This window comes from Aphelocoma coerulescens, chromosome 2 (assembly GCF_041296385.1).
Source record: "Aphelocoma coerulescens isolate FSJ_1873_10779 chromosome 2, UR_Acoe_1.0, whole genome shotgun sequence".
Taxonomy (NCBI): domain Eukaryota; kingdom Metazoa; phylum Chordata; class Aves; order Passeriformes; family Corvidae; genus Aphelocoma; species Aphelocoma coerulescens.
The window spans coordinates 164,439,140-164,464,835 of record NC_091015.1 but is presented as its reverse complement, the minus strand read 5'-3'; the positions used below and the strand labels follow the sequence as shown (position 1 = coordinate 164,464,835).

Genomic DNA, 25,696 nt, shown 5'->3' with positions numbered 1-25,696 from the left:
GGAAAAATAAATACTTGGTGTTTAGGTCAGGTTGACAGGAAGATAAGTATTGTTGTAGGGGATTTTTCTGCAGCTTCTAGGACAAGGATGTATGATGAAACAAATTCTAAGTTTATATTTGGGACTTGAAGAGTTTGGCTGGTGTGAATCTGAGTCACAGTGAGATTATTCTTTTCAATTTGAGTCTGTGTGTGGGAGTGTCCTAATTGTACTCCTTAACTGTGTCTTGGAAGTACTGATAGAGGGCAGGATTTCGAAAGGATGAGCTTTTCCCATGGCATGGCAAGAGGCCTTTATAGAGGATATAAAAACTACACACCGTGGCTTACCTGTAGCAGAGATCTGGCAGTGCCCCCTGGTAAGGGAACTAAGGAAACTTGTTTTAAAATCATGCTTAAAATACTGTAAGAAGGGAAAGATGGAGTCCCACAGAGGTCCTGTGGTATTTACAGTATTTTTATTAATGACCATGAAAATGGACATGTTGTGCCTTTACCTGCCAGTAGCACCAACACAAAGAGTTACGAGCGCACTGGATGATGTGATTAAAATTCAAAAGAAATTTGATAAATTGAAAAAGCAGCCTTGATAGAAGATATGATATAATTGAATAAAGATGAGGTTCTGCATTCAGATGGGAAGTTTTAATCAACAGAACTCATCTTTGCAATAAATAATGGTATTTTCTCATTTCAGGTTTTGAAGAACTTTTTTCTACTGGGTGCTGCTTTCAGCAGTGGACAATAGATGTCACTAGAAATGTTCTCACTTTGCCACCTGGTTTTAGTGCTCTAAATTTTCATCATAATATGGGGAGGTGGGGGCTTTTGCAGTGTTTGAAGACTTTGCAATAAGGAGAAGACTACTTCAGGTGGTGTCTTTATTGTAGTGTCTTCTTTGAGGTTGCATTATACATAAATTTGGTATAGTCAGTGATATATCAAGGTCATCCAGAACACTTATTTCATAGCAAAACCTTGTAAAGAAGGATTGTTTCTGTGCTGGAGAATGTATTAGTTGATGAGGTCGTTAGTTAAATCATTACTCAGGAGAGTTATCCTGAATTAATCTGTATCCCTGCTTTGAAGTTCATGGGTAACTTGGGTTTTTACTGCCTTGTAACTGAGGCCATGGAGATGAGCTTAGGAGGATTTTTGGAATGTGAACCAGGAGGGGCTTGGAGAACAATTTGCTAAAATATTATCATTTCGAAGGTGGATAGAGAACACAGTCCTCGTCTGTAAGGGAAGTTCTCTTGCAACACAAGTGTGTTCACAGCATCCCTCAGGGCATGGAAGACTGGTTTCCTCTGGTAAATGCAGTTAAACTTTCTCTCTTGATACTGTTGGGATTAAAAACAATCCCTCCTGGATTTTGTCATGCTCGGAATTTAAAACAGCTCTAGCATCTGTGTGATGTAGGTGACTTTTCCTAAGAGCTGGTCTTTTGTTCCTGATCCTGCAGTGCAAATGTGTCTTCATTACCAGAATCAAGAAATAGTAAGGAAGCAAGAAAGTGTATCAAAGGACTAGAGGAAAATAAAGACAAATATAAGAAATAAGAATATACTGGATTTTTGGTTAAAAATTCAATAAAACATTATGCCAAGATTGAATCTCAGGTACAGTTGTTTGTTCTTGATGATTCCTTCAGACAGTAGCTGGTGAGTCAAATAAAATCTTGCTGACTCCTAGCATAAAATATCGAAAAAATAATAGGAAATAAGCATCCTTTGCCTGGTTCTAATTTCAGATATACAGCACATTTTAAGTCTGATGGTTTTGTGTTCACTTTCTGCTGTATAATGTACAGTTTAGGTGTAAGCACCATTTGCACACAGTCATTGTTATCTTGAAATATTAAATGGTTTTGTAACTATTTTTACTTCCAAGTTCTCATTTAGGACAAAAAAAAAAAAGTTACATAATTTCAGCTCAACCTAAAGTTGTTTCTGAATTAAAGGCATGTCCTCATTCAGTCTGTTGCTGTGTTTGGCCTTGCTGCTTACACTGGGCCTGCTCCTGATCCACTTAATGAAATCAGATTCATCTCCTGGCACTTTCCACAGCCTTGGAACAACCTCCTGCTACCCCTTCCTCTTACCCACTGGGCAGGAGATGGGGTGTTTAATGCTGTTTAATAGATCTCCCTTACCCTAAATCTACACCTGCCTATGTGATGAACCTAAATACAGCAACCAGAATTTCCAAAGCCCCAAAGGGTTGGGTACTTCCTATGATGTTAAAAGATGGAAAATTAAAAATCGGTTGAGGTATTGCCAGAGTTGCAGTAGGCAAGAATTGACAGAAATAAGGTTATGCAGAATTCTTAAAATAAATGTTCACATGTATTACAGAGGGTAATAAATTATGCAATGATTATTCATGCAGCTGAGAATAAACTCAGTAGCATGAGCAGAGAACTGTTGATAATATCCCTGTTTAAAGGGGGGGAAAAGGTAACCAACTGTGCAGGCAGAAGTGAAAGAGTATAAAATAGTGGCTTTTTGATTTGTCACTCCAGTTTTAAGTAAGAATTAAATACAAGCTGCACTAAGACTGAACAGTTCCTCTCATTTCAGAATGCCTGGCACTGTGCTGAAGGAACTGTACAAGGAAACATGCACTTTTCCCTCTAAAAGCTGTATTTTCAGTAATCCCTTCAAAAGTCAAGTATTTTTTTCTTCTAGGAATCGTTGTGAATGTTACTAAGAATTCTGATTTTCATGCAACAGTAAACTTAATTTTCATATATTTTTAATGGCTTGGGTTATGATTTTATTTGTGTGATGAGTATGGAACTGAAGACAGTTTATGCAATATTAGTGCTGTCAAGTTAGAATAGCTGCCTGCATGCCCTGTACAGCTCTGAAGATGTGAGAAGACTTTTCTTCTTTTGATGCAGATGTGCCCTATGGCTTTAATTCTTTTCACTACCAGTGAGGCAGGTGCTATTTCTAGATTTCCAAATGCCGTATCATGAAACTGCTATTACTACTGGATGAGGTTATTGCTGACAAAGCTTCAGTGTCACTTGGAAGAAGTTTCTCTTGTTATTTGTGCATTAGATCTTCCTGTTTTAGAATTCTGTTGAACAGTTTTAACAGGTTAATAATCTCTACCTCATAAAATGTATTTTCCTATTGTTGTATACCTCTGATATTTGGAAAAGCAATGTATTTATCCCTTGTAAGCTATCACTGTTGATTATCTCATTTTTGTGTTGAATACTTGGGGAGATGACCACTAAGATCTTGACACGAAATCTGTGCATTTGCCAGCTTTTCCAGTGAAACTTTCTTGGCTTATTTTGTCTGTGCTTTTGACACTGCCCTCTTCCCTGCATTCCTATCCATATTTTATGGCTAATTGCCCGGACAGGGCAAGAGCAACAGCATGGTTTGGTAAGAAAAACATCTTTATTAATGAGGCTGAGCTAAGTAGTAGTATTGAGGTGATGAGATGTATTAAACACCTCAAGAAATTTTAAGTTAGCTAAGTTTTAGTGGTTTTCCTTTAGAAATTTGAGCCTGACAGTCCAGACAGTTTCCAGGCCATCTCACTGTTCATTTATTCAGTCCATAACTTCATCAGTTTGTCTGTCAGGATGTTGTCATGGGAGACAGTGTTGAAAGTCTTGCTGAAGTTAAGAGAAATGACAACTCTTCATTTGCCAAGCTTGTATTTTAATCAAAGAAGTTCATTAGGTTGATCAGGCATGTTTCCCCTTCCATAAATCCATGCTGACTATTTCTGATCACCCTATTGTCCTCATTTGTTTAGAAATGGCTTCCAGGGTTGTTTGTTCCATCAACTTGTCAGGAATGGAGGTAAGGGTGACCAGCCTCAGTCATCCAGAGCCTCCCTTCTTCAAGTTCCATTTGCTTTCTTCTGGCTGTCAGGAACCTCCCCCATTTTCAAGGGCAGTCTGTAAAATGATTTGTAGTTAAGCAACTTGCCCTGGCTGCAGAACATAGTTTTTCTGGGAGTGCGTATAGGGATGGAGGAAAAATGAGGAGAGGGGGTAGAAGAAAAGAAGTTTCAATATAGAGAATTGAGAGTAGTATTATGAAAAAAAATTCAGGACATAAACCAGGTGTATTGGGAATGATGTGGCACCCCTGGTATCTGCTCTAGTCGGATTTGATGCTCAAAGAAAGCAAAATTTGATATATTGGTCGCTTAATCAGACTATGACATGGTTGCATGAGGAGGTAGGGAGTAAGATTTGATGACATGAAAGGTCCTTTGAGTCCTCTGCCCCGTATCCCTATGTATGTTAACAAGCTGGATCAATAAAGTCTAACACTTCAAAATAAACAAAAAAGTCAGCAATTCAGCACATTCCTCTACCATTTCCTGTCTGTAGCTCTGGCTTCCAAGGTTTTGGAGACATACACACTGCTGTGAGGATTGTTCTTGCTTATTCCTGGGCAGTCATCTCAAAGTGGAAGAATTCCAGTAATCAAGGGTGCATCACATGTAAATGTATCACTTGAATGTATAGTATCTAAGATTTTTTGTTTGTTTGTTTGTTTTAGTTTCTGGTTTAGGACAAATGGGAAATTATGCTTCTTTAGAAATTGACATTACAAATGATGTCTTTAGGAACTATGCTGTTTGGAGGGATAAGGGTACTTTTCCTAGGGAAAATTGTTCTACTTATTTATGCATGTGACAAAAAAAAGGTGTGGCTGTTCCACCCTGGATAACCTGAAATATCCTGAATTACAGTTATGCAGCTCAGCTTTGAATTAAGTCAGCTGGACATACGCTTCATTTTTTTAAGTAGGGTATGTGATTTTATCCCTAGTTTGGGAAGTTTGTTTTAGAAATAATAAGATTATATTTATTTTCTCGCTGAGGACAAGAAGCTTGAGCCTCAGTGTCATGTGGGTACCTGGTGACACTCCTCAGCCAGGTTTACCAGGAAGAGGCTTGTTAGTCTTTCATCTGAGAGGCAGGTAATTTATGTCTTGTGTAAATAAGGGTGTAGGGAATGGGGATCATCTAGTGCTTTATTTTAAACATCTAACAGTTGTCATTCTTCTAAAAAAAATAATAAAGCAAGTTTTTTACAGAACTTTTTGGACAAAATATAAAAGAAGAAAACCTTGAAAATTCTTAGGGGGTTATTTTTTTGGGGGGGGTGGGGGGAAGGGGACACCTAGGACAGAAACTATTGAATCTGAACTACAGATTTTTGTTGGTACAATATCAGAGGAATTGCAGTGGAACTTAGAGCTCTGTACTACATGCTGTCAAAAAATAAATAACTTGTAGTAGTGTTTTGCTTGGAACAGGATGCTTATGTACTCTGAGAAGATGTTTACCTGTTTTGGTGTCAAAGGAATACAGAGCGAAAATGGTTCCTTGTGGGTTCTGTGCTATTTAGATACAGGTGGATATCCAGGACCTGGCAGTTCACACTCAGCTGAGGCATTCCCTAAGTGAGGAAGGTTCATTGCACTCTGTACAGCCACATGTATGTTCTTGCTGGCAAACTGGCTGGTGGTGGTTGTGCAGAAACAGCTGGAGGGGTGTTGGTGAGGGTTATTCAAATGATGTACCTGGAGATCTGAATTAAATTTTTTTCTGGTGATGCCATAGGTTTCAACTTTCATATTTTTGATATCCTGTACTGCCTATGTGTAACTCTGAAGTTTCTTGTAGCCCATTGACTTCTGCTCTCTCATGCTAGGTAGACATAATAAAGCCTCCCCAGGCTTGCTCTGCAAGGGCACTCAGACCCAAAATGTGTAAAGCAAAGCCTCTAAAAGGGGGGCAAGCTTGGGGAAACGGCATCATTAACTGAAGGTTTAATTGGAGAATGAACCCTGATATGCGAATGAACCGGACTTAGAAAAGTATGAAGAACCTGTGACCTGTTGTCCATCTTGGGGTCCATTTTTGGCAGTAGCCTCTGGGCTCCCCAGGGTGTACCTTTGAAGGCCTTTCAAATAAATACCTACCTTTATTCCCTTATTCTTGTCTAGTCTCTGTTTTTAGGTGGCCACTTCAGGCATCACTGGACTCTTCCAAAGTACAAAAATGGGACATTGTATGGTTGCAAATTTTAGAAGGACCTTTTAAAAGGGTTTTTGGTAAGTGGTTAGGAATTTCAGAATTGTTTTTTACTTTCATAGTAGCAGGTTTTTTGGTTCATAAAAGTTTTTGGATAGGCAGGTTAGGGGATGTGTATCTGCTAAGAGTGATTGGAGAATTCATCTATCTTCTTTTACAGGAGGAAAATCCAGAGCATAGCCAGCCTCACACATGGAGGGCAGTGAGCTCTGATCAGGGCATCAGGATATTGGGAATGAGATTCTGTTGCTCCTTTACAGCACACAGCTTTCAGTGGCAGTCACTGAAAGTGTCTTGTTCTGCTGCAGAATTACTTAAGGAGAAGATGAAATTTGGCAAACTGAAGAGTCCAATAATCATGGTACCTAAATATGTGTTCTTTAGTCTGTTCTGCTGATGCCCATGATGCATTCACTCTGTTTTTATACAACTGTTCCACAGAAAGTGCAGTTTCTGTGAATTTCTGTAACCCCTTGCTGTAGTGTTGGTGTGTTACTACCCAGGGTTTTCACAGCAACAGCTATGGAGTAAAGGAAGGGTGGGGATAACAGTATGACTGAAAGAAAGAATTTGAATATCAAGCTGGATCTTGTGTAGTTGTCTTATACAAAATGTTTGTGTGTGTTTCATTCTGCAAGACCTGGGCTGGGAGTGGCTTGGGATCTTCTCCCAAAATACACATGAGCTTGTTTGAAGAGGAACATCACTGACTACAGTGACCCAAGAGGAAAAACATTGCATGGTGAACTTTAATCAACTATTTCGTTGTAAGTTACGCCTAAAATGACCATAAATAAAGGATTATATGATCTTTCCTTTAGTTTATTTTTCCATCCTTTACAGCTCTTAATGTATGGTTTGAATGCTCTCCTTGTGTCCTTAGCTCATAACTTATTTGTGCTGGCTTTGTTTGCTCAGCAGAAGAAAGGAAGTAATAACAAATATTGTTACTTATGGCTTCCCCCCCTTCCCTTTTTTACTTTCAGAAGTTTAAGAATTTTAAAGTTCTTATTTAAGAAAATACCCCATCACCTTACGATAGCTGTGGTGTCTCTCACAGGTCTTTTCCTTGGGGATCACTAATTTGAATATGAAAAACTGCAAAAATTATTTTGTCAGGTATAAAGCTGATGTTCTTCAGGTTTTCATGTAGAAGGGTCAAACTTAGAACAACAAAATCTGTTCTTGTAGCAAGTACATTTTTCCTCAGGACTTCACTCTGATGAAAGGTCAGGATAACAGAAGTGGGCTGTTAAATGCCTGTGCTTCCATTAGTGCGCTGGAATTACACTTGAGATGGATGTGAAACTTCCTAAGAATTTCTTATATTGTTTAACTGGCTCAAAGATGTTTTCCAGATTATATCTTCATGCACTAATTATTCATTTAAGAAGATCTTTAAAGTTTCTAGTTATTGTCCATTCAGATCACTTACTGGAATGGTTTCACATGTTTTTGTTGGTTTTTTTTTTTATGGCAATCTGTGAGAGTTATCTGTGATAACTCTTTTTGTGAAAGACTTAATACAGAGAAATACTGGAACTGTATTTCCAGGATTAATAGACTTTATGTTGTGAGTCACATTGTCTTCAGATGTCTTAGTGGAGCAAATTTTCATGGATTTGAAGAGCAACTTAACTAATATCTCTGATCTCTACTACAGATCTCTGTGGTGACAGTGACAGGACCTGAGGGAATGGCCTGAAGCTGTGTCAGGGGAGGTTTAGGTTGGATGTTAGGAAAAGATTCTTCACCCAGAGGGTGGTTGGGCACTGGAAAAGGTTCCCCAGGGAATGGTCACAGCACCAAGCCTGACAGTTCAGGAGTGTTTGGACAACATTCTCAGGCACAGGGTGGGATTGTTTGGGTTGTCCTGTGCTGGGCCAGGAGTTGGACTAAATGATCCTAATGGGTCCCTTCCAAGTCAGGATATTTTATGATACTAATGAAAGGTTAGAATGCTACTAAGGCTTTTAGTCCCAGTAAAAAAATATTGATTGATGAGCACTGAAATTCCTGCTGATTGTTCCCTGGTCATCTACGTGTCCTCCAAGAGGTGGAGTAAAAGGTATTACTGAAATTTGAGGCTTTACTATAGAGAAGGGTGAGGGAGCCAAATGATGCAGTGAGATGTTAGAGGCAGTGACTACCACTGAGGTTCTGGAAACATCAGTAACATAATTATTGAGATTTTTATACAGAACTCCTTAAGGTAGGGTATTAAATAGAAATTTTAAGGACAGTGATCAGGCTTTGTCTAATGACCTGCGTCCTTCAAGACTTGAGGGGGTGAAGGAATTCTGCTCTTCTACCCCAAGAGAGATGTAATTTAAGTCATTCCTTGAAGATATTTAACCTATTAAGATGACAGTTTCACATCAACTTCTGCAATTTAAAAATTCTTACTATGCATTTATTTTAGGGTTCTTGAACTTCCCTCTTCCCAGTTTAAGTTTATGACACTTATTCTTCACATCTGTGTGGCAGGACAGGGTTTATATTCTTCCTCTGTTTATACATTCACTGATTTTTTTTTTTTTTTGTCCTGGTCTCATGTTCACGTAAAAGCTTTAGTACTGAGTCTTGGTTGAAATGCATCAAATGGGGTTGTGAAGAGCAGTACCAGAGGTTTTTGGAAGTTGTGTTTTGCAGCTCAGAACTGCACAAGAGGTGAGCTCTTGGCCCTGTCAGATGCTATTACATGCTGACAGTGTTGGCCCTGTGATGTTTGGTAAAGTAGGTCATTCAGGCTGCCATCAGAAAGGTTTTTTTTGGTTTTTTTGATGTTTTGTTTACCATCTGAAGGCATAAGGTACTTATTTAACATCCTTTCTTCAGATCTGAAGAAGGGCTGTGCCCAAACATACCTTTCCCAGCTGTATCAGTTGGTTTTGTACATCTTGGTCTTGCCTACTTCATTTTTATAACAGCATTCTTGCACATGTGTTTTCAGCTTCACCAAAGCGCTTCCTCTTGTGCTGAAGTTGTCAAGTCAGTGGCTAAAGTTTACTACACTTCAAGCTCAGCTGAGTTTGGAGCTACAGAGCAGAGGTTGCATTGGTCTGCTCATCAATTTACTGCTATGAAAGGATGCAGAGAGGGGATATGTGCTGCCTTTGACACACTGAATGTTGTTTTCATCGTGTTTCACAGCTGGTTACCTCAACTGAGTTGAGTTGCATTTGGTGGTGAACTCCTGGAAGCCTTTTTTAAAACGAAGCAACAAGTTCTTGTGTTTCTGAGCTCTTTGATACCACTCTGCAGGCATTTTCCTAGGTAAACAGAACTTATTCAGCAGAACTGTGCAGTCTTGTGTAATTGGAGGAGCAAATGAGGCTATTTGAGGTGGTGGATTTTGCATTGAGTAAAAGATTTTGTGTTAGCTGAGGATGACCTTTGATTCCCTGTAACAGCATAAAATGACAGCCTGAGGAGCTGCTCCTTGAAAGTTTATTGCTGCTCTCATGAAGCAGCGATGTAGCTGAAAGCTTCTGAAAAGCATATGTCCCTTCTTGGGACAAAATAGGAAGAGGGGTGATTAAATTGAACAGGAATTGAATTTTCTGTGGCTTAGAGGTTCAGCTACACCTGGCCTCTACTAGAGATTCTCCTAAACAAAGCATCAAACTATTTTTTGGAATTTTTCAATCCAAATTTTGCTAATTACAAAGGGAAAGGGGGATTTGTGCCTATTTAACAATATTTTCTTATTTTTTTAAAATACACTTTTCTTTGCTTAATAGCTCAGGCACAGAATTTGCTTGGTTAAAAGAGCAGCCTTAATGTTAGTGTTATAAAACTTTAAAAAGATGTTGTGTAAAAATTAATAATTAATTTTTAATTTTCTGTTTTCATAAAGCTTGAAGGGTATGAGCACTGGCTTGTTGATTTATTCTGTGACTCTGGAATTTTAAACTTAAATAGCTCTTTGTTTCAGCTATAAGAGTTTGTTTATACATCAGGGATTTATGCTATGCTCATCCATCACTAAGAAATACGATATGAACTGCTCCACCAGTGTGTTTTCATATATAAATTGAATAATACTGCATTATTGTGAGGTCATGGGTTACTGTTTTATTCAGTTTGTAATGGCATTTAATAGTTTGGGAGTCTGAGGAGTTGCTGATGTTATATCTGTGGTTTATGTAACACTGGGAGTCAGGTATAACTTTTTGCTAGAAAGATGTTTGCAACTAAAAGTGTTTTGGTGAGCTGTTGTTCTAACTTTGTATTTGGCATCTGGAGGAGAAGCAGGACAAGGAAGACACGTCCAGATGTCACCATTTCTGGTAAATAACTGGGCCCTACCTAAGTGCACAGCTTTCTTACTTTCTTTTGTGCAATTGGTTCTTAGATAGATGAGAGAGAAAGCAGCCCAGATACACTGAGAAGAGACACTGAAGAGATTTGCTGACCCATAAGCAACTTCATTTTCCTATATCCCTCTCAGAAGATGTGGCTAATTATTTCTAGGTTATCCTTGAATTGATAAAGGTTGATTTTAAGAAACATTGGTAAAGTCAACTGATCCACTCATGGATTCCTTCCACTGAACAAAAGTAATCCTCACAGAATGCAATTCCTTTAAACAGCATCAAATGGCTGGGTTCCTTCCCCTTCAGATACCTTCTGCTGTGTTTACCTCATAAATGGAAGGTTTTCACCATAAAAAAGGGAAGTTTTATAAGGTTATAAGTCAAGAAAGGTTCTGGTGACCATTTGGATTGCTTTGTCTCATTCCTTCTCCAGTCACCCCACATCAGAGAAGTCAAACTGATAAGCACTGTGAATCTGTCACAGACCAGAATGATCAGATTTTATTTTGCAGTAAAGTAAGGAATACTGTGTGTAGGATTCACTTTCTCTTTTTTTCACCTCTTCAGGTCTCCATGAAGCAGATTTTAGCTTTAAGCAATAGTGAATGAATTTCTCAAAGAGGTCTTGGGGATAGAAATGGTTTTGTTGGGTTGATTTGTTTTGTAAATAGCCTAGAATAAGAAGAAATAGAGATTTTGAATCAGTGTCCTAAGGAAGGAGTAATTTTAAACCTTTTTCAGCTTTCATGGCATTGACTTTATCCTTCTCTCCAGTAAAGCCTTCAAAAAGTAAATGGAAGGAAGTGGGAGAAGATGAGCGGCTTAGTCCACCCACAAGGAAATCTGCTACAGCTTTCATGCCTGAAAACTAATACAACCCATATGGGTTTAAAAAAATGGCTAGTCTTTATTTATGGAATAATAAAAATAAAGTTAACTTAGTGGTCCTTTTAACATCTGGTGTCTTAACAGCATAGGCTGGGAGGCTGCATTGCTGTCTGCTCTGCTGCACAGCATCACAGGATCCCTTGGGAAGGGGAGGTGTGGGAAACCTCATTAACGCTGCATTCCTCCTGCTCTCTCCCAACACCCTGATCTGTTTTGCTCCCCACCTCACTACTACCAATAGGTTAAGATTTGAAAATAAAACCAGTGAATTCTGTCAACTACTATTTTGAAATGTAGCTCAAATGATCATAAGGCTAAACAGGTGATCATGCTCCAGAAGGTCACAGTGTGTTGTTTTAAAACCCTGCACTTTTTGGGAATACCAAAAATTATCCTACTATTAAGCTTACCAAATGGAGAAATATAACAATAAATTCAGTATTGGACTGACTTTTTGCCAGAAGAATGTCTTAAGCAGAGATCCTCAGCAGTTTATATTCTAGAATGAGTTTATGTAAGTGCTCTCTAATTTTTTTCTTCAGGAGAAAAATGGCCTAATGTATTCTGGAGCATGGAATTAGAGTTTGCTCATATTGCAAAGTTTAACATGAATTCACAGTGGTGATGCTGCTTCTCAGTTGTGCTGAATCATTTCTGTTAAAAAAACTGGGCTTGGATTTTGACACTCTGAGTAAAAGATCATTTTTCTTTCAGTTCTGCCTGTCAGAATGCTCATAGTCAAATAAGAAAGACCATCTCTGGTGGCAGGATAATGAGGACGGAGCTTCTAAGTCTTCAGAGACCCTTGGAGGCCATGGAGCCCAGCTCCCTGTTCTCCTCTGTGCTCTTTGGCAAAGGGTGTGTAGGAGGGCAGTGAGCTAGAGAAGGTGTGGGTGGGAGGGGAAAGGGGTTGCTTGTGGGCAAGGATGATAGCTTTAGAGACCAGGTAATCCAAGGCAGATTTCCAAATCAGCCTTAGCAGACCTGAGCTTAGAGTAAGGCAGAGGTCAGTTGTCGTTTCGGATTTGTTGTAATGGCAGTGCACCATTTCTCAGTAGTTCCTGTGAACAAAGATGATGCTTGTGTGACTTTGGCTAGGGGAAAAACTTAGGGCAGATAATATTTTCCCCTCCTAAATAATGCATACACCCAAAGAATAATTAGAATAATTAGAAAAAACCCACACAAAGAACTAACTTGAGGGAGTGAAAATGAATGAAGATTATGGTGCAGTTACAGTGTCTGGACAGCATGTTTGGGGAATTCTGGATACTAACATGGAAAGCAAATTAATTTGGATGCAGAAGATTGTCACTTGAGCAATAAAAATGTTTTAATTTTTAGAGCATTAATCAGGCACTCTCAGCTTTACAGGCTGCAATTGTCGTGGTAGAAAGCATTTGTGGCTTTACCAAAAAAATCCTGCACTTGTCCTGAGGGTAAACTTTGTTTGAAAACTTTATCAGCAAGATGAATGCAATGAACTCATCTTCCATCTCCTACATGAATATGCAGATCTCCTTCAAAACAATGCCTTTGTTCTTCAGCTTCTAGTAATTACTAGAGGGATGAACCAGTAGCCCATGAAGTGGCTAAGACTGAATTATCGAGTCCAAAATAATAATAAGCATCACCATCATCATCACAGAATGGTTTTGGTTGGAAGGGACCTTCAAGATCATCTACTTCCAACCCTTATGGACACAGTCACCTTATACCAGACAAGGTTGCTCAAAGCTACATCCAGCCTGGCCTTGAACACTTAGAGGGATGTGGTATCCACAATTCCTCTAGATGTGTATCATCATCCTCACAGTGAAGAATATCTTCCTAATACTTAATTTAAACACATATTCTTTCAGTTCAAATCCATTCCTCCTTGTCCTATCGCTATGTGCCCTTGTCAAAAGTCCTTCTCCAGGCACTGAAAGGGGCTCTAAGTCTCCCTGGAGCTTTCTCTTCTCCAGGCTGAACAGTCCCCACTCTCTCATCCTGTGTCCAGGGCAGAGGTGCCTCCAGCCTTAATGCTGCTGATGTTATTGCTGTGCTCTGGGCTGTAGCTCTTCATTTTTGTTATAACAAGAGAATGGGCTGCTTTTTTCTCTCTTGGAGGAGGTCTCTGTTGCTGATAAGTTCATCTGGTGGCTGAGGTGTCGCAGAAGATGAGCTGAAAAGCAAATTTCTGTTCTGCTGTCCAACACTGCTGTGGTACCGATCTGTCTGTTTAGTTCACAGTTTCCAAATCCTGAGCTCAGTTTTGTTTCTTAGGGCAGTGGAATTTGGACAAGTATTCTCTGTTTGGTTCTGTCCTGGTCTCCTTCCCAACAGTGCTCCAACTTGCCAGCCAGTTTGATCAAGATTTGATGAGTAGAGATATTAATTGATGTGAAAATATTCAATTGAATAGCAGAGAGTTCCTAATAATGCCATTTACTGAGGGAGAAGCCATGGTCAGTTCTGTGCTGATGAGACCTCTGGGACACCCCAAGGACATAACCGTGGAGAAAGCCAAGGTTTGCCAGTTTGTCTGATGGGTGTTTTAGAGCTTTATTTTTGTTTGGATAAGCTTGAGTGGAAAAAATTAGACAACCCTTTAAGTGTCTTCCAAACAACAAAAACTCCCAAACCAAAACTGTTTAACCCTTTGTTCCCCAAAGCTTTGTGATTTTTGAAGGCGACATTCAATAGGAGACAGGCTCAGCACTGCAAGGAAAACTAAAATTAAAACTAAATACCTGGATACAATTAAAAAAATGCTTCTGACTTTTCTCTTCCCCTTACTTTCCAAAAGCTGATTCTGATAGTCAGTAGTCTTTAAAAGCAGGCTGAAATTGAGCAACCAAAATCATAGTCACAGCAGAAAAGTCTAAACTTGAATTTCCTTGGGGCAAAATGCCATTTCTTAGTTGACCTTGGCCTGTCTGTTGTTATTGGGGTAGTCTGAGCTTTTTTTCTGGTTAGAATGTGTGCTTCAGGAAAATGGCCAGTGCTTCTATATGTTCTTAGTAAAAACTTAAGCATTCTTTTTCCATAGTAAGTATTTTTTTAGGATTTTCTTTGATAGCTGCTATCATCATCGCTTACATAGAGACTACTATGCAGATACTATCAGTGTGTGTCAGCAAATGCATCTTGCACAACAAGAACCAACATTCCTGTTCCACAGTCCTAATTTCTGACAGATGTTTCTTACCTCAGTAAATGGTATAATCTGATTGGCATTACTTAAAACAGATTACTTTACATAAATGCTACTCAGATACGTACTTGATGAGCAGTATTTATAAAATTTTGTAAATACTCGATATTAAGTGTACTGGAGATGTATTTAACTTTTTAAGTTTGTTTTTTACTTTGTGCCTTGTCTGTTGCTCCATCCCTCTCTGACTTTCTCCCTGCAGCTTGGAATTTTGGAGTTTCTGAATATCTCCAGAATATAAATTTTATATTTTTGGCCCTTTTGTTTGTGCAGGAGAAGATTATCATGTTATTTGAAAGAAGAGAATGAGCATAGGTCTACTGTGTACTTCTTACAGTAACAGATATTAAGTATTTCTTTAAAATCTTAGCATCAAAGAAGCACTTGGTTTATGTGAAAAAATACATCTTGAGAGTGTAAAATTCTGGATAGCTTCTAAAATTTAATAAAAAAATTCTCATGCTATGAAGTACTTAGTTTTCACCTTCATTTTGTAGTCTAATGCAAAAACAAGAAGGTACGTCCTTGAGAAGAATAAATATAATACTGGTATTGTATGAGCAGGCAGTATCTCTTGACACTTGGATTGATAATCTGTATTAGCCTCATCTGTTAAAAGTGTAAAGAATACAGAGAGTCCACACATTCTGTTTATTAAAACTCTCCTTGGCAATGCACTTACCAGTTGATATTTAAAGGGTTTTGTTTTCATGAATAGAATTTAATTTAGACCTTCCCCCTTTTACCTCTTGATTTTTAAATCTGTTTTTCTGGAAAACATTTTCTTTTTATGGAAGAAACACTTTATATATATATATTTTTACACCCTAGAGCACAGATCAAACCAACTTAAGGAAAACTGAAGAAGTATCTGCAGCTCTCCTTTTTCTAAGGAAACAAGTCTGACTTGCTCAAGGTCACCAGGGAAGCCCATGGCTGGATGTGTAAAAGCAGCTTTCCTGCCCTGCCAGCCGAAGTGTGAACCAGAGAGGCACCGAGCATGTCTGTGCCCCTTCTGTACCCACACAACTGCAGCAATTGGGGGTTTAAATATTACTGTAGCATGTTTTGCTTTATTATTGAAGGTAAATCTAATCGACCTTGTCGCTGGAAGGGTTTGTCTGTCTGTGTAGCACTGAGGGGCTTGGAAAACTTCATGGTGGGGGGAGGAAGGCACCCAGGCATGTCTTCAGTTCCCTTTGGCTTTCTTCAGCCCCAGAAAGAGCTTTGTGCCTGAGCAGTGATGCAGAACATCTGATGGGCCTGGTTGTGGCCTAATCTCTCTCTCTCTCTTTTTTTTTTTCCCAGTGAATATTTTTTTCTCATTTAAATAGAGAAGCAGACAATACTTAAATGGAGTTGCTGCTTCTTTTCTTCTTATTTTTTTTTATCAAGAATTTTGACATACACCACTAATTCTGCAAGGCCGGTCAGTATATTGAGAAATGAGATGGCAGTAAAGAATGGTAATTAAACATATGCTGTAGACGAGTGCATGCTGCTACAAGTAGGCAGATAGGTTAAGTTGAAGGCTGCTGGCTTTAGATTAATTCCCTTTTGGTTCTAGTCTTGGATAAGCTTATGCCTTACTGCTGAGGGCTGGGAGTGAGAAGAGATTACCATGGAATATATAAAGAGCTTTAATGATAAGTGTGAGTTTGTTCCTGTTGATTGTAATACGTATTTTAGCTGAATCAGTTACGTATAATTTTTGTGAAATACTTTGCTGTGAGTAAAACAGATATTTGCTTTATTTCCGCATACACATTCTGCCTGGATGTGTGTTTATTATAAACATAGGCTTTCGCAGTGTTTATACTCACCATTTTAGGAGAAAACTCTTTGTAAGCAGTTTTGATGTTGGGTGCTGCAAAGTTAAGAAGAAACAAAAGGCCGTTCACCATCTGGGGGGAGCGTTTGAGATGACCTTTGCCTTCTGATGAGAAGTGAATAAAGAAGCCCCGGGTTTAGAGGGGGCTGGATGTGGTGGCACTGAGTAAGGACTGGCGTGGGCTGCGATATTCATTCTTTAAGGCAAATCAGCACTGCTAGGGTTCTTCCATCCATAATCTCGTGGACTGAGGCAAGTGCTGATGGAGGGTGTCACCTCTATTCCTGCTGAAGTTTGGGGAAGTTCTCCAGGATTTATAAGGAAGTTCCCGTGCGCTTATAGGGAAGTTTTGCGCTTTTAGGATGCCTGGCGCTTGTGTCAGTAAGAGGACACAGCAGATGTATAAAAGCGATGGCAGAACGCGGGTGCGGGAGGGGAAGGGGCGGTGCGGGGCAGCCGGGAACAGGAACATCAGCGGTATCGAAGTGAGGCCGGTCCGCAGCCGGGCTGGGCGGCATTTCCAGCGCTCCGTCTTTGCGCAGAGGGTGAACCGGAGGCTGCCGGGCGCGGGCAGCAGACGGGGATTAGCATATTAATGGCAGCCGGGTAATCGCCTCCCGCCCCTGCCCGCCCTCCTCCGCAGGGCTCACTCCGCCTCGGCACCGCTCCCGGGGAGGAGGAGGACGACGAAGAGGAGGAGGAGGAGGAGGATGATGATGATGCTCCGGGGCGGGGGGAGATGAGGCAGCGGCGCGGCTTCCCCGCTGCGGAGCGCGCTGGAGCCCCGGGCGGGCCGGGGGACCGCGCTCCCCCCGCTGCCAGGTGAAGCCGCACCGCCCCGGGGAGGGCCAGGGCTCCCTCCTCTCCCCGGGATCCGGCACGTCCAGGCGGCTCCAGCCTCCCCCCGCAGGAGCCCGGAGCGCTGAATCGGGACATTGTGTGCCGGAGCTGGCCGGCATCGAGCACGCTCCGTGTATGTGGCTGCTGGAGGTGGCCGGGCAGCAGCCCCCGAGGCGGGCAGGTGCGGGCTGCATGGAGAAGAGCGGCTGCAGCCCATTCCCCGTGTGCTGGGCTAAAGGTACAGCGACCTTTTATTTACATATAAGTATGTGTGTATATATATATGTATGTATTTTCCTCTCCCTCTTTAATTGAACGTTTTACCACCTGTGGTTTTATGGGTTTTTTTCCTATCAAAGCCAAGCTAGAAAATAAAATATTCTGGTCATGCGCTTGCAGTGCGGAGCTGCCCCTCCGCAGGAACTGCTTCACCTGACAGCTGGGATGCTTCGGGTTTTTTTATTTTTTCTCCCTCTGCCTTTAAGAATGATTTGAAATGAAAAGAGCGCTTGAGCTGTTTGGTTTGTACTTGCCACTGATGTGAGGATATGACGGCTTTGTTTGTGATCTTGGTATGTTTAAAGCTACTGCGAAGATGACTCTGCTTTCACTCGCCTTTTAGAAGAAGTAGTTTTTTAAGTGTCTGATCGTAGGGAGCGTTTACAGTGGAAGACTCACATCTTTTTACTTGAATTTGCTACCCCTGTTATCCAACCCCAAACCCAGACAACAAGTAGCCACAGAGCATGAATTTACTACAATGAGAGGGTTGAACTTGAAATTGAGGCATAACAATATTTAGATGGACATGGGAAAGTCGTTCACGTGATAATCTTATTTTGCACCCCAAGACATTAATTTTTACCGTATTATCATCTGGATGGTATTTGTATATTGGAGTTGTGGGTGTGAGTGTACAGAGATTAAGGTTGAAATTCTGTTAGTAGCCATAGAATCAAATCTTCCTTAGATGGAAAACAACAGTAAAAGGTTGAGTGTTGCTGGTTGTAAGCATAACTTCCATCGTGCTCGCTTTCATTTCAATGTACTTTCTTTTTTGGAAGAGAAACTGGCAGTGAAGTATTGCGTCACCGTAATCTTGGATCACGGACAGCCAGTTACTTCAGAAGTTCAGGGCAAACGTATCTGAACTCAGTGAGATTTAATAAGCATAGCTGTAGGCATAGCTGATGATTAGTTGTATTGGGAAAAATAACATTAAATTTATTTACAATTTTTATTGTCTCATGATTAGGAGGACACACGAAGAAGCATTTAACACTGTCTTTGTCTTGCCTGTTTTCTGCACCTTGCAGAAATGTTCAGGCTAAACTAGTCTTTGCCACACGTTGACATATTATAGTAGCACATAGAGTAGAAGTGACTTAGAAATGGGAGAACTTGAAGCACCACACCCTGGTCTCATGAAGTGCAGAACCTGTCAGCTCACTGGGGAATAATAGTTAGTAAACAATGAGTAATGGTAGTTGGAAACAAAGCTGAAACACAGTGTGCTTTGCTTTTAGTAAAACTTGTTTACTGTGAAGGGGTAACAACAATGCCAGATCTGTGTACCATAAACTGGATAACGAAAGTATTGGATGAAATTGGGATTCGTGTCCCTGGACTATTGTGAGGGTCTACATGAAGGTACCTCCCAGAAAGTAACTTTTAAAACTAGGGAAGAAAAATCTTCTGAAAGCAAAAGCAAGATTTTGCCATCTGCTATTAAGGCTGGTTTGTATTGAGGTATCAGTTTTCTTCCCCCTACTCCAGTCCCAGAGGATGCCCCCAGCAGGGGATGGCTGCATTGGGCCACGATAAAAGGTATTGATTTCCCCCCCCACCCATTCCAGCAACTAAAACGAATGAAAAATGATCCCACCCATTCCTCTGGTCGCCTGTGGTCTCAGAATATAACTTCTTCAGGGAAGATTGCTTCTCCATCCCCTCTGCTCCAAAATACGGAGAGCAGCCCTGTAATCTCTTGTTTTTCATGTTGCGGGAACAAGAGGGACACCAGGAGTTGCATAAGAGGACAAAGGCACCAGGATCCTCACAGCTGCCAGTTGTGATGATTTCTAGAAAAAGCTACATTGCAGACTCCCAAAAAAATAGGACAGATGAGAAATAGCTTGAGCTATATTTGTCACTGAATGGTGGCCATGCCTTAGTTGATGATTACTCTGTGTACTATTCACCGGCTTAACCTTAGGGAAATGAGACGGATCTGGCCTACTTTGATAAGGGCTGTGAGATATCTGCAGTCCAAGAAAGGTAATATATTAATGAGAGAACCATTTAGTTCTGATGTCTTTATTCCGGCTCTTTGGTTTTTCTGCTAAAGCTTCAGGTTACCTGTAGCAAAAACTGATAAAACTTTTAAAGTATTTTATAATGTCTTAAAAAGTTATCTTGATGTGTATGTTTTATTATCCATAACTTCTTTCTAAGTGCTCTGTTCTCTTTTGAATGGGACAGATTAAGCTTTCATTGCACCAGGTGGGATCTCAGCAAATGTTTGTTCTTTGAAAATGCTTTGAAATATTTCAGTAAGTCTGTTCATACAGAGCTTCCACTTTTTTTTAGCATTCTTAAATCTGAAATTGTCAAATCTTCTTAGCGATAGCATGGGATGACCTAATTGCAGCCAGTTCTGTGGCTCTGTCTGTCGGACTGCACCAGAGAATAAGATATTTGCTTGCTTTAGAAAGTATTTGTGTAAATCTGTGATGTTGGTTTTTTTGCCTCCTCTTCACATCTAAATCTAATCTAAATAGTGTTACTGAATTGAATAATTTAGTCTGGATCTGCGCACTCCAGATTTGAGGACATTCTGATGGGTGAATGAAGGGGAAGTGTGTATTTTGTTGCTGGTGTTTTTCTTCTCAGTAAGTCTGTATTACTTTAGTAAGGAAAGGAGTAAGACATTTTTGGCTGCTTCCTCCCTCTCATTATTATCAAATTTGAAACTTAAAATCTTAGGTCTTGTGGAACAATCATCCTGAAGCTCAGTTTCAACTTTGGGGGATGCTGAAGTGGGTGTCTTGATCCCTGAGCAGTCACTACTCCTTTCCCAGCTAAATGCTGAAACTTTGTGCTGGGATCATACAGGGATGTTTCCTTTCTGCCTGTAACATCAGACTGGAAAGTAGTCATGGATCATTGAAGACTCTTCCTCTAACATCTCTGAACTTTGTTAAGATCATTAGTACCATAATGTATTGCACTTTGACTTAGATACTTTTGCTGGTGAACTTTTTTCTTGTGTTTCCTGTCATTTTAACCTTACGCTATAACTGGGTGGAAGCAGTGTAAATGTGGCAGCCAGGCATAGTTGGACAGCTCTGCTATAGGTCAGTGAATTATCCACCCCAAGGAGGAGGAAGTTTCTTCTGAAGAGTTCTGTTTAGTCATTTATGAACAATTAATTGATGTAGTTCAATGTGTGGCATGTGAATTATTAGTGCAGGTTGACCTCAGTCCTTGAACTCAGCCCTTCAAACTAACATGGAAAGTCTATAGTGGCTTAATAGAATTAAGCCAAATTCAGTCAAAAACCTTGTCTTGATTAAAATAAATATTAAAAATTTTAACCTGTGTTGTGAAATGTATCCAATCTACTGGGAAAGAGTTTTGCCCTGTCTGTTGCAAATCTTGCAATCTTTTTTTAAAGAGAGAAGCAGTTCCAAGTTAAATGTTGTGGGTTTATTTTCTGGTGAGCCCTGCTGATTCAGGGGGTGTGTTCAGATGGGACCTGCTTGATCTGTGTTGAATATAAGCAAGACAGTTGGATGCATAAGAGAAAAGTTCGGTGCTGTTTCTTTTTCATCTCCATGTCATAAATCTCTGCTGTTTTGCTAACAGAGTGATAACTTTCAGTCCAACAGGCCCTTAGGTTTTTAGGTGATAGGTGATCACTAAGAGGGACACGGTGGTAGGAAACAGAATAAGGGAAGTTGCTGATACCTTGTAGGTTTCAACCTGAAGGTTGTAGGCAGGTAAATAATCTCTAAAGCCAGGTTTCCTGCTTCTTTGACACAGACACTGTATATGTACCATATAAACATAATGGCTTTTGTGTATTGGAAAAGGAGGAAAGCCATTCTGTTTGTATGAGTGTTCTGCTGCATCTTCACAGTGAGCTTCAGTTGAAGTGACTGGTGGGAAGCACCTGCTCTTGCACTTTTTATGTATCTATAGGTACAGTTTGGGAGTGACATAAGGTGCTTTTTCATGGTGTCTGGGGGCATTACAACGAGGAAAAGTCTGGTCTGTCATTGGACAGTGTTGTTGACTGACTACATGGGCTACATCATTCATTTCCTTCTAAATCGAAAATCTGCCTAAACTTTTGTTAAACTTAATACTAACTTTGTAGCTTCGTGGGCTGTGAGACTTGCAAATGATAAAAAACATCTCTTCAAATCCTGGGGTTTTTTGGAGGTTTTTGTAGAAAGAAGAAAAATAACGTTAATCTCATCAAACCACTAATTTTCAAAGGCGGTTGAAAAAAGTTCATAGAATCACAGAAGGGTTTGGGCTGAAAGGGACCTTAAAGATCATCTGTGTAGTTCCAACTTCCCTGCCATGGGCAGAGACACCTTCCACCAGACCGGATGGCTTAGAGTATCATATTCCTGATATGCCTGCATATATTTAAATGTGGAAAATAATCTGGAAAAGCAAGGGGGGTTCTCCCCTTCAGTGTTACAGCACAGCACGTGGTAGCTTAATATTCTTAAAAATATAGGAGCTATGCAGCTCTGGAAGTCTGCTGCATTCCCACTGGGGTGATTTGTTCCTGTATTCAAAGATGACTGGAATGGAAGATGGAGCTTGAGATATTTTTACAAGAAAGGAAAGTGATTGTTTTAAGGACTGGGGGAGCATTTGCCGTTCCCTGGGTAATGGAGATGTGTGATCTTATCGATTGTAGCACCTGGTAATGAGCCAGTGAACCAGCTTGGAATGAAATCCTGAGCTGCTTGGTAAAAACCTAAAACTTAAGTAAGGAAAACAAAGTGTTTTAAACATCTTTTTAAAGAAGCATTAGAAAAAAAAGCCGAAGAGAAAAGTGTGGAAGTTGGCACTCAAGGGAATGTTTTGTTGTTGGAAATGATGCATTAAGCAGAAAAGTTAACCAGGGGTCTGTAGCCCTAATAGCTTTCTTATTCAGTTTATATTTGAAATGTTTTTATCACAAGTCACATTGTGTGTGTATATATTTATTTTCTGTATGTAAAATACATCTACAGACATATGCATACTTTTCCTTGCCCAGTTAGCCTGGCAACAGTTGTAGTATTGCAAAATTAGCATCCGTAGATACCAAAGATGATCTCTTACCTGTTTTTGTGTTTCTAGCAAATGGAATTTATTGGGCAACGCCTCTTCCAGCAGAGCTTTTATTGGAAGAACTATGGTAGTGAAATTAGCTTTTGTGATTGGTGTTATATTTGTAAGAAATATATTAGCTTGTCTCAATCCTTTACATGCTGTAGACGCAAATTCACGTCTTGTAAAAATTTGATGTGCCAGCAAAGAGTATGTACTTTTCATTAATTACCTGGAAAAAACCCCTCACTAATATTCCTAAATTCATGACCTGATATGGATTTCTTCATGTAATTATTAAAAACTTGAGACATTATAGATTAATATACACTATAACAATACAGTAGGCAAGCCTGTACAAGCTGCTGCATTCTATAACCTGGCACAACAAACAAAAGCCAGACACAAGGAAATATCTTTGTAAATGTTACATTAAAAGAAGCTTAAGTACAGGACATAATAAATGTATTTGATTATAGGAGTTAGAAAAATATTGTAGCATTAATGAAGATTTCATTGTCATGCAAAATCAATGAGATCACTGCAATATCTCCTGTTGAATCCTTGTTGAGAACTGCGAGTGCCAGTTTTTCCTGACAGGTTGTCAAGGGCAGGGGTTGCTGAGGTATGGAGGTAACTGGTGGTTGCCCAGCACTGGGTGATGCTGTATTTATTGGCATATGGAAAGAGGGTTGGATTTTTCTCTTCTGATATTTAATGTAGCTTACATAGATAATAAGAAAAGCATTTCTGTGTGTATTCAATCCTGCTGAGTCATTTCATTGAAAATAGCCTGTAAACAAGCTCACTTTTTTCATTTATTTGTTTGATAATCAAGGTTTGTTACTTTGCCAGAAGGGAGATTGCTTAATCCTTTCCCAAGCACCATCACTGCCTTCTGATGTAGTGTTTCTCCTGCCAATGGTTGCAGATCCATAGCAGCAAGCACTAGGGGTTTGTGCTGTCTTTTTGTTTAAATTGGAATCTGCAAATGAAGTATTGTCTCTTGTTTTACTGAGGAAGTATCTAAGGAGAAACAGCTTTTTCCTAAGTCTCTTCATCTTGAATAAGTACAGGAGTAAAATCAGTGTGACCTTCAGTTCTGCTGTGACTTGGGACAGCTGCTCACAGCAACTGAGCGCCGCCTGTAATGCTCTGGACAAGGAGACATCAACAGGGGATGAGTGTAAGGACTGAAGTGTGGCATTTTGAGACTGAAAGCTGAACTTTTTAGTTCAGTTTGGTGTGCTGTAGAACTAAAAGTAAAACCGGACTTTCCTCACTTGAACAATACCTCTTGATGAAGCTAAATTAATTACTTATTTGCTAGTATTTGGTCATGGATTCCCATACTGGTTGAGTTTTCTCCTTTAACATCCATATAAAGGTCATGGAAGCAAGGAACGTTTTCATCATAAGTGATCGCAGGGTGAGTAATGGTCTGCGGTCCTGTGAAGTCTTTATTTCTGGGAAGGAGAGTGGGAAGGAACTGGGTGTGTTCCTGCAGCTTCTTAGCTGATTTTGGAAGATACGGGGCAATAAGATTTAAACTCTTCTCATAGGCTTTCTACTAAATGTTTGCAAGTCAGCAGTGATCTGTTCTTGCTGGTATGGGGAGACAGTAGGAATCATGTTCCTGAAATCTCAGTGTATTCAGCTCAAAGGAGGTTTTGTCTAGTCTGTGTCAGGATGGTTGGTCAAGATAATCTGAAGAATTGCAACAAAGATACTTTAGAGTTGAGCCACCTTTTCAATTTGATCCTAACAAATGACTCCCTTGCAACAAATTGCATTGCCAGGGACTTGAGAAGCAGCTTTTTGTCCATTCAGGTGTGTGATTGCAGCAGTCTTGACTCATCCTGGCAGAATTAAAACCAGATTGATGGTTGCATGTAGCTGTACCTGTCAAATAGGAGCATGTGTGTGGTGCAGATAACCATCCCAGCCCCTTCCCAGAGGGAAAAGGCACTGCTCATGTGACAGGGAGAAGTGTATCTGTTCCCAGTACAGAGCTAATTCCTGTGTCATGTTTACCACACGAGCGGCAAAGAAATTAGGATTTGCACCCCGAGCTGTTCAATCGGTGTCCTCTGGCACGGAGGTGAGATGGGCACGTAGTGGTGTGGTGCCTGTTAGGTCAATAAGTTAATGTTCTATCAACTAACCAGATTTAGTAGAAGGTGGGCTTTTCTGCATGTGTTCTGAACCTAAAATTAAAAGCATTTTGTTCTGCTTGTAATTGTGAGGACTTAATGCCTGGGGTTTTCTTACACAGAGTTGGGAGGATGTTATAGAATCCCAGAATGGTTTGGGTTGGAATCTCCAAGATCATTTCATTCAAACCCCCTCAGCCATGGGCAGGGACACCTTCCACTATCCCAGGTTGTTCCAAGCCCCGTCCAACCTGGCCTTGAACACTTCCAGGGATGGGGCAACCACAGCTTCTTGGGCAACCTGTGCTGGGGTCTCATCACCCTCACTGTAGAGAATTTCTTCCTTGTTCCTGTTCTGTCCTTGAAATGAAAGATTTGCCCCTTCAATCTTTTGGTTTTACTTTTATATTTTTTAAATAGATACACATAGTATTTCATAGAGTATATAATACAAAATATAAAGTATATTATATACTACAGATACTGTTTTATAGACATAGGATATATAAACTGAATATATGGATGCAAGGCATCATCAGTTCTTCAGTAGGAAAATACCCATTACTTACCTTCTTTTCAGAGTAATTTTGGTGGTTGTATGGGTTCTGGTTTTATGTGATACTGAACAAACTTTTTGGTGGTTTTGGGTGCACTAATTTAGTTTTCCTGGAACAAGCTGTGTGACCTGCATTGACCAGTAGTGTTGGACTTCATGCTCGAAGTACCAAATCTGCACATTTAATATAATTTAAATATCTTTTGTCAGTCCAGAGGTGCAGTAAAAATGCATTTGGAATAATGTTGTTATCTGCCACATCTCACTTCTCTTCCCAGCTCTGGCTGGGATACATTTGTGCAGTTTAAGTACAGTGTCCCACGCTGATGAAAACCAAGGTCTTGCAGTAGGAACAGGAGCACTTGCTGTGGCGATCAAATAATTTCTGTGATAAACCCTCCTTCAAGTCATCTTCTTCTCAGAATTATCCAAGTCTTTATTGCTCATGCTGAAATCAGTCTCGAATCTCTGAAATTGCTCATCCCTAAAA

General features: G+C 40.0%; 1 protein-coding gene across 8 annotated transcripts in view; it reads left to right on the top strand.

Moving 5' to 3' along the window:
- The window catches only part of PTK2 (protein tyrosine kinase 2), a 194,278-nt gene that overhangs the window by 42,471 nt on the left and 126,111 nt on the right, over positions 1-25,696 (top strand). For 2 of the 8 annotated variants that reach the window (XM_069005546.1, XM_069005554.1), the window contains exon 1: positions 17,034-17,398. The exons of 2 other annotated variants lie outside the window; for them this stretch is intronic. In XM_069005546.1, the coding sequence (XP_068861647.1) occupies positions 17,296-17,398 (103 nt within the window). In that variant the 5' untranslated portion in view covers positions 17,034-17,295. Of the gene's footprint in view, positions 1-17,021; positions 17,399-25,696 lie in introns of those variants that run through there. 4 more of the 8 variants (XR_011148503.1, XM_069005545.1, XM_069005549.1 and 1 more) reach the window with 4 other exon arrangements.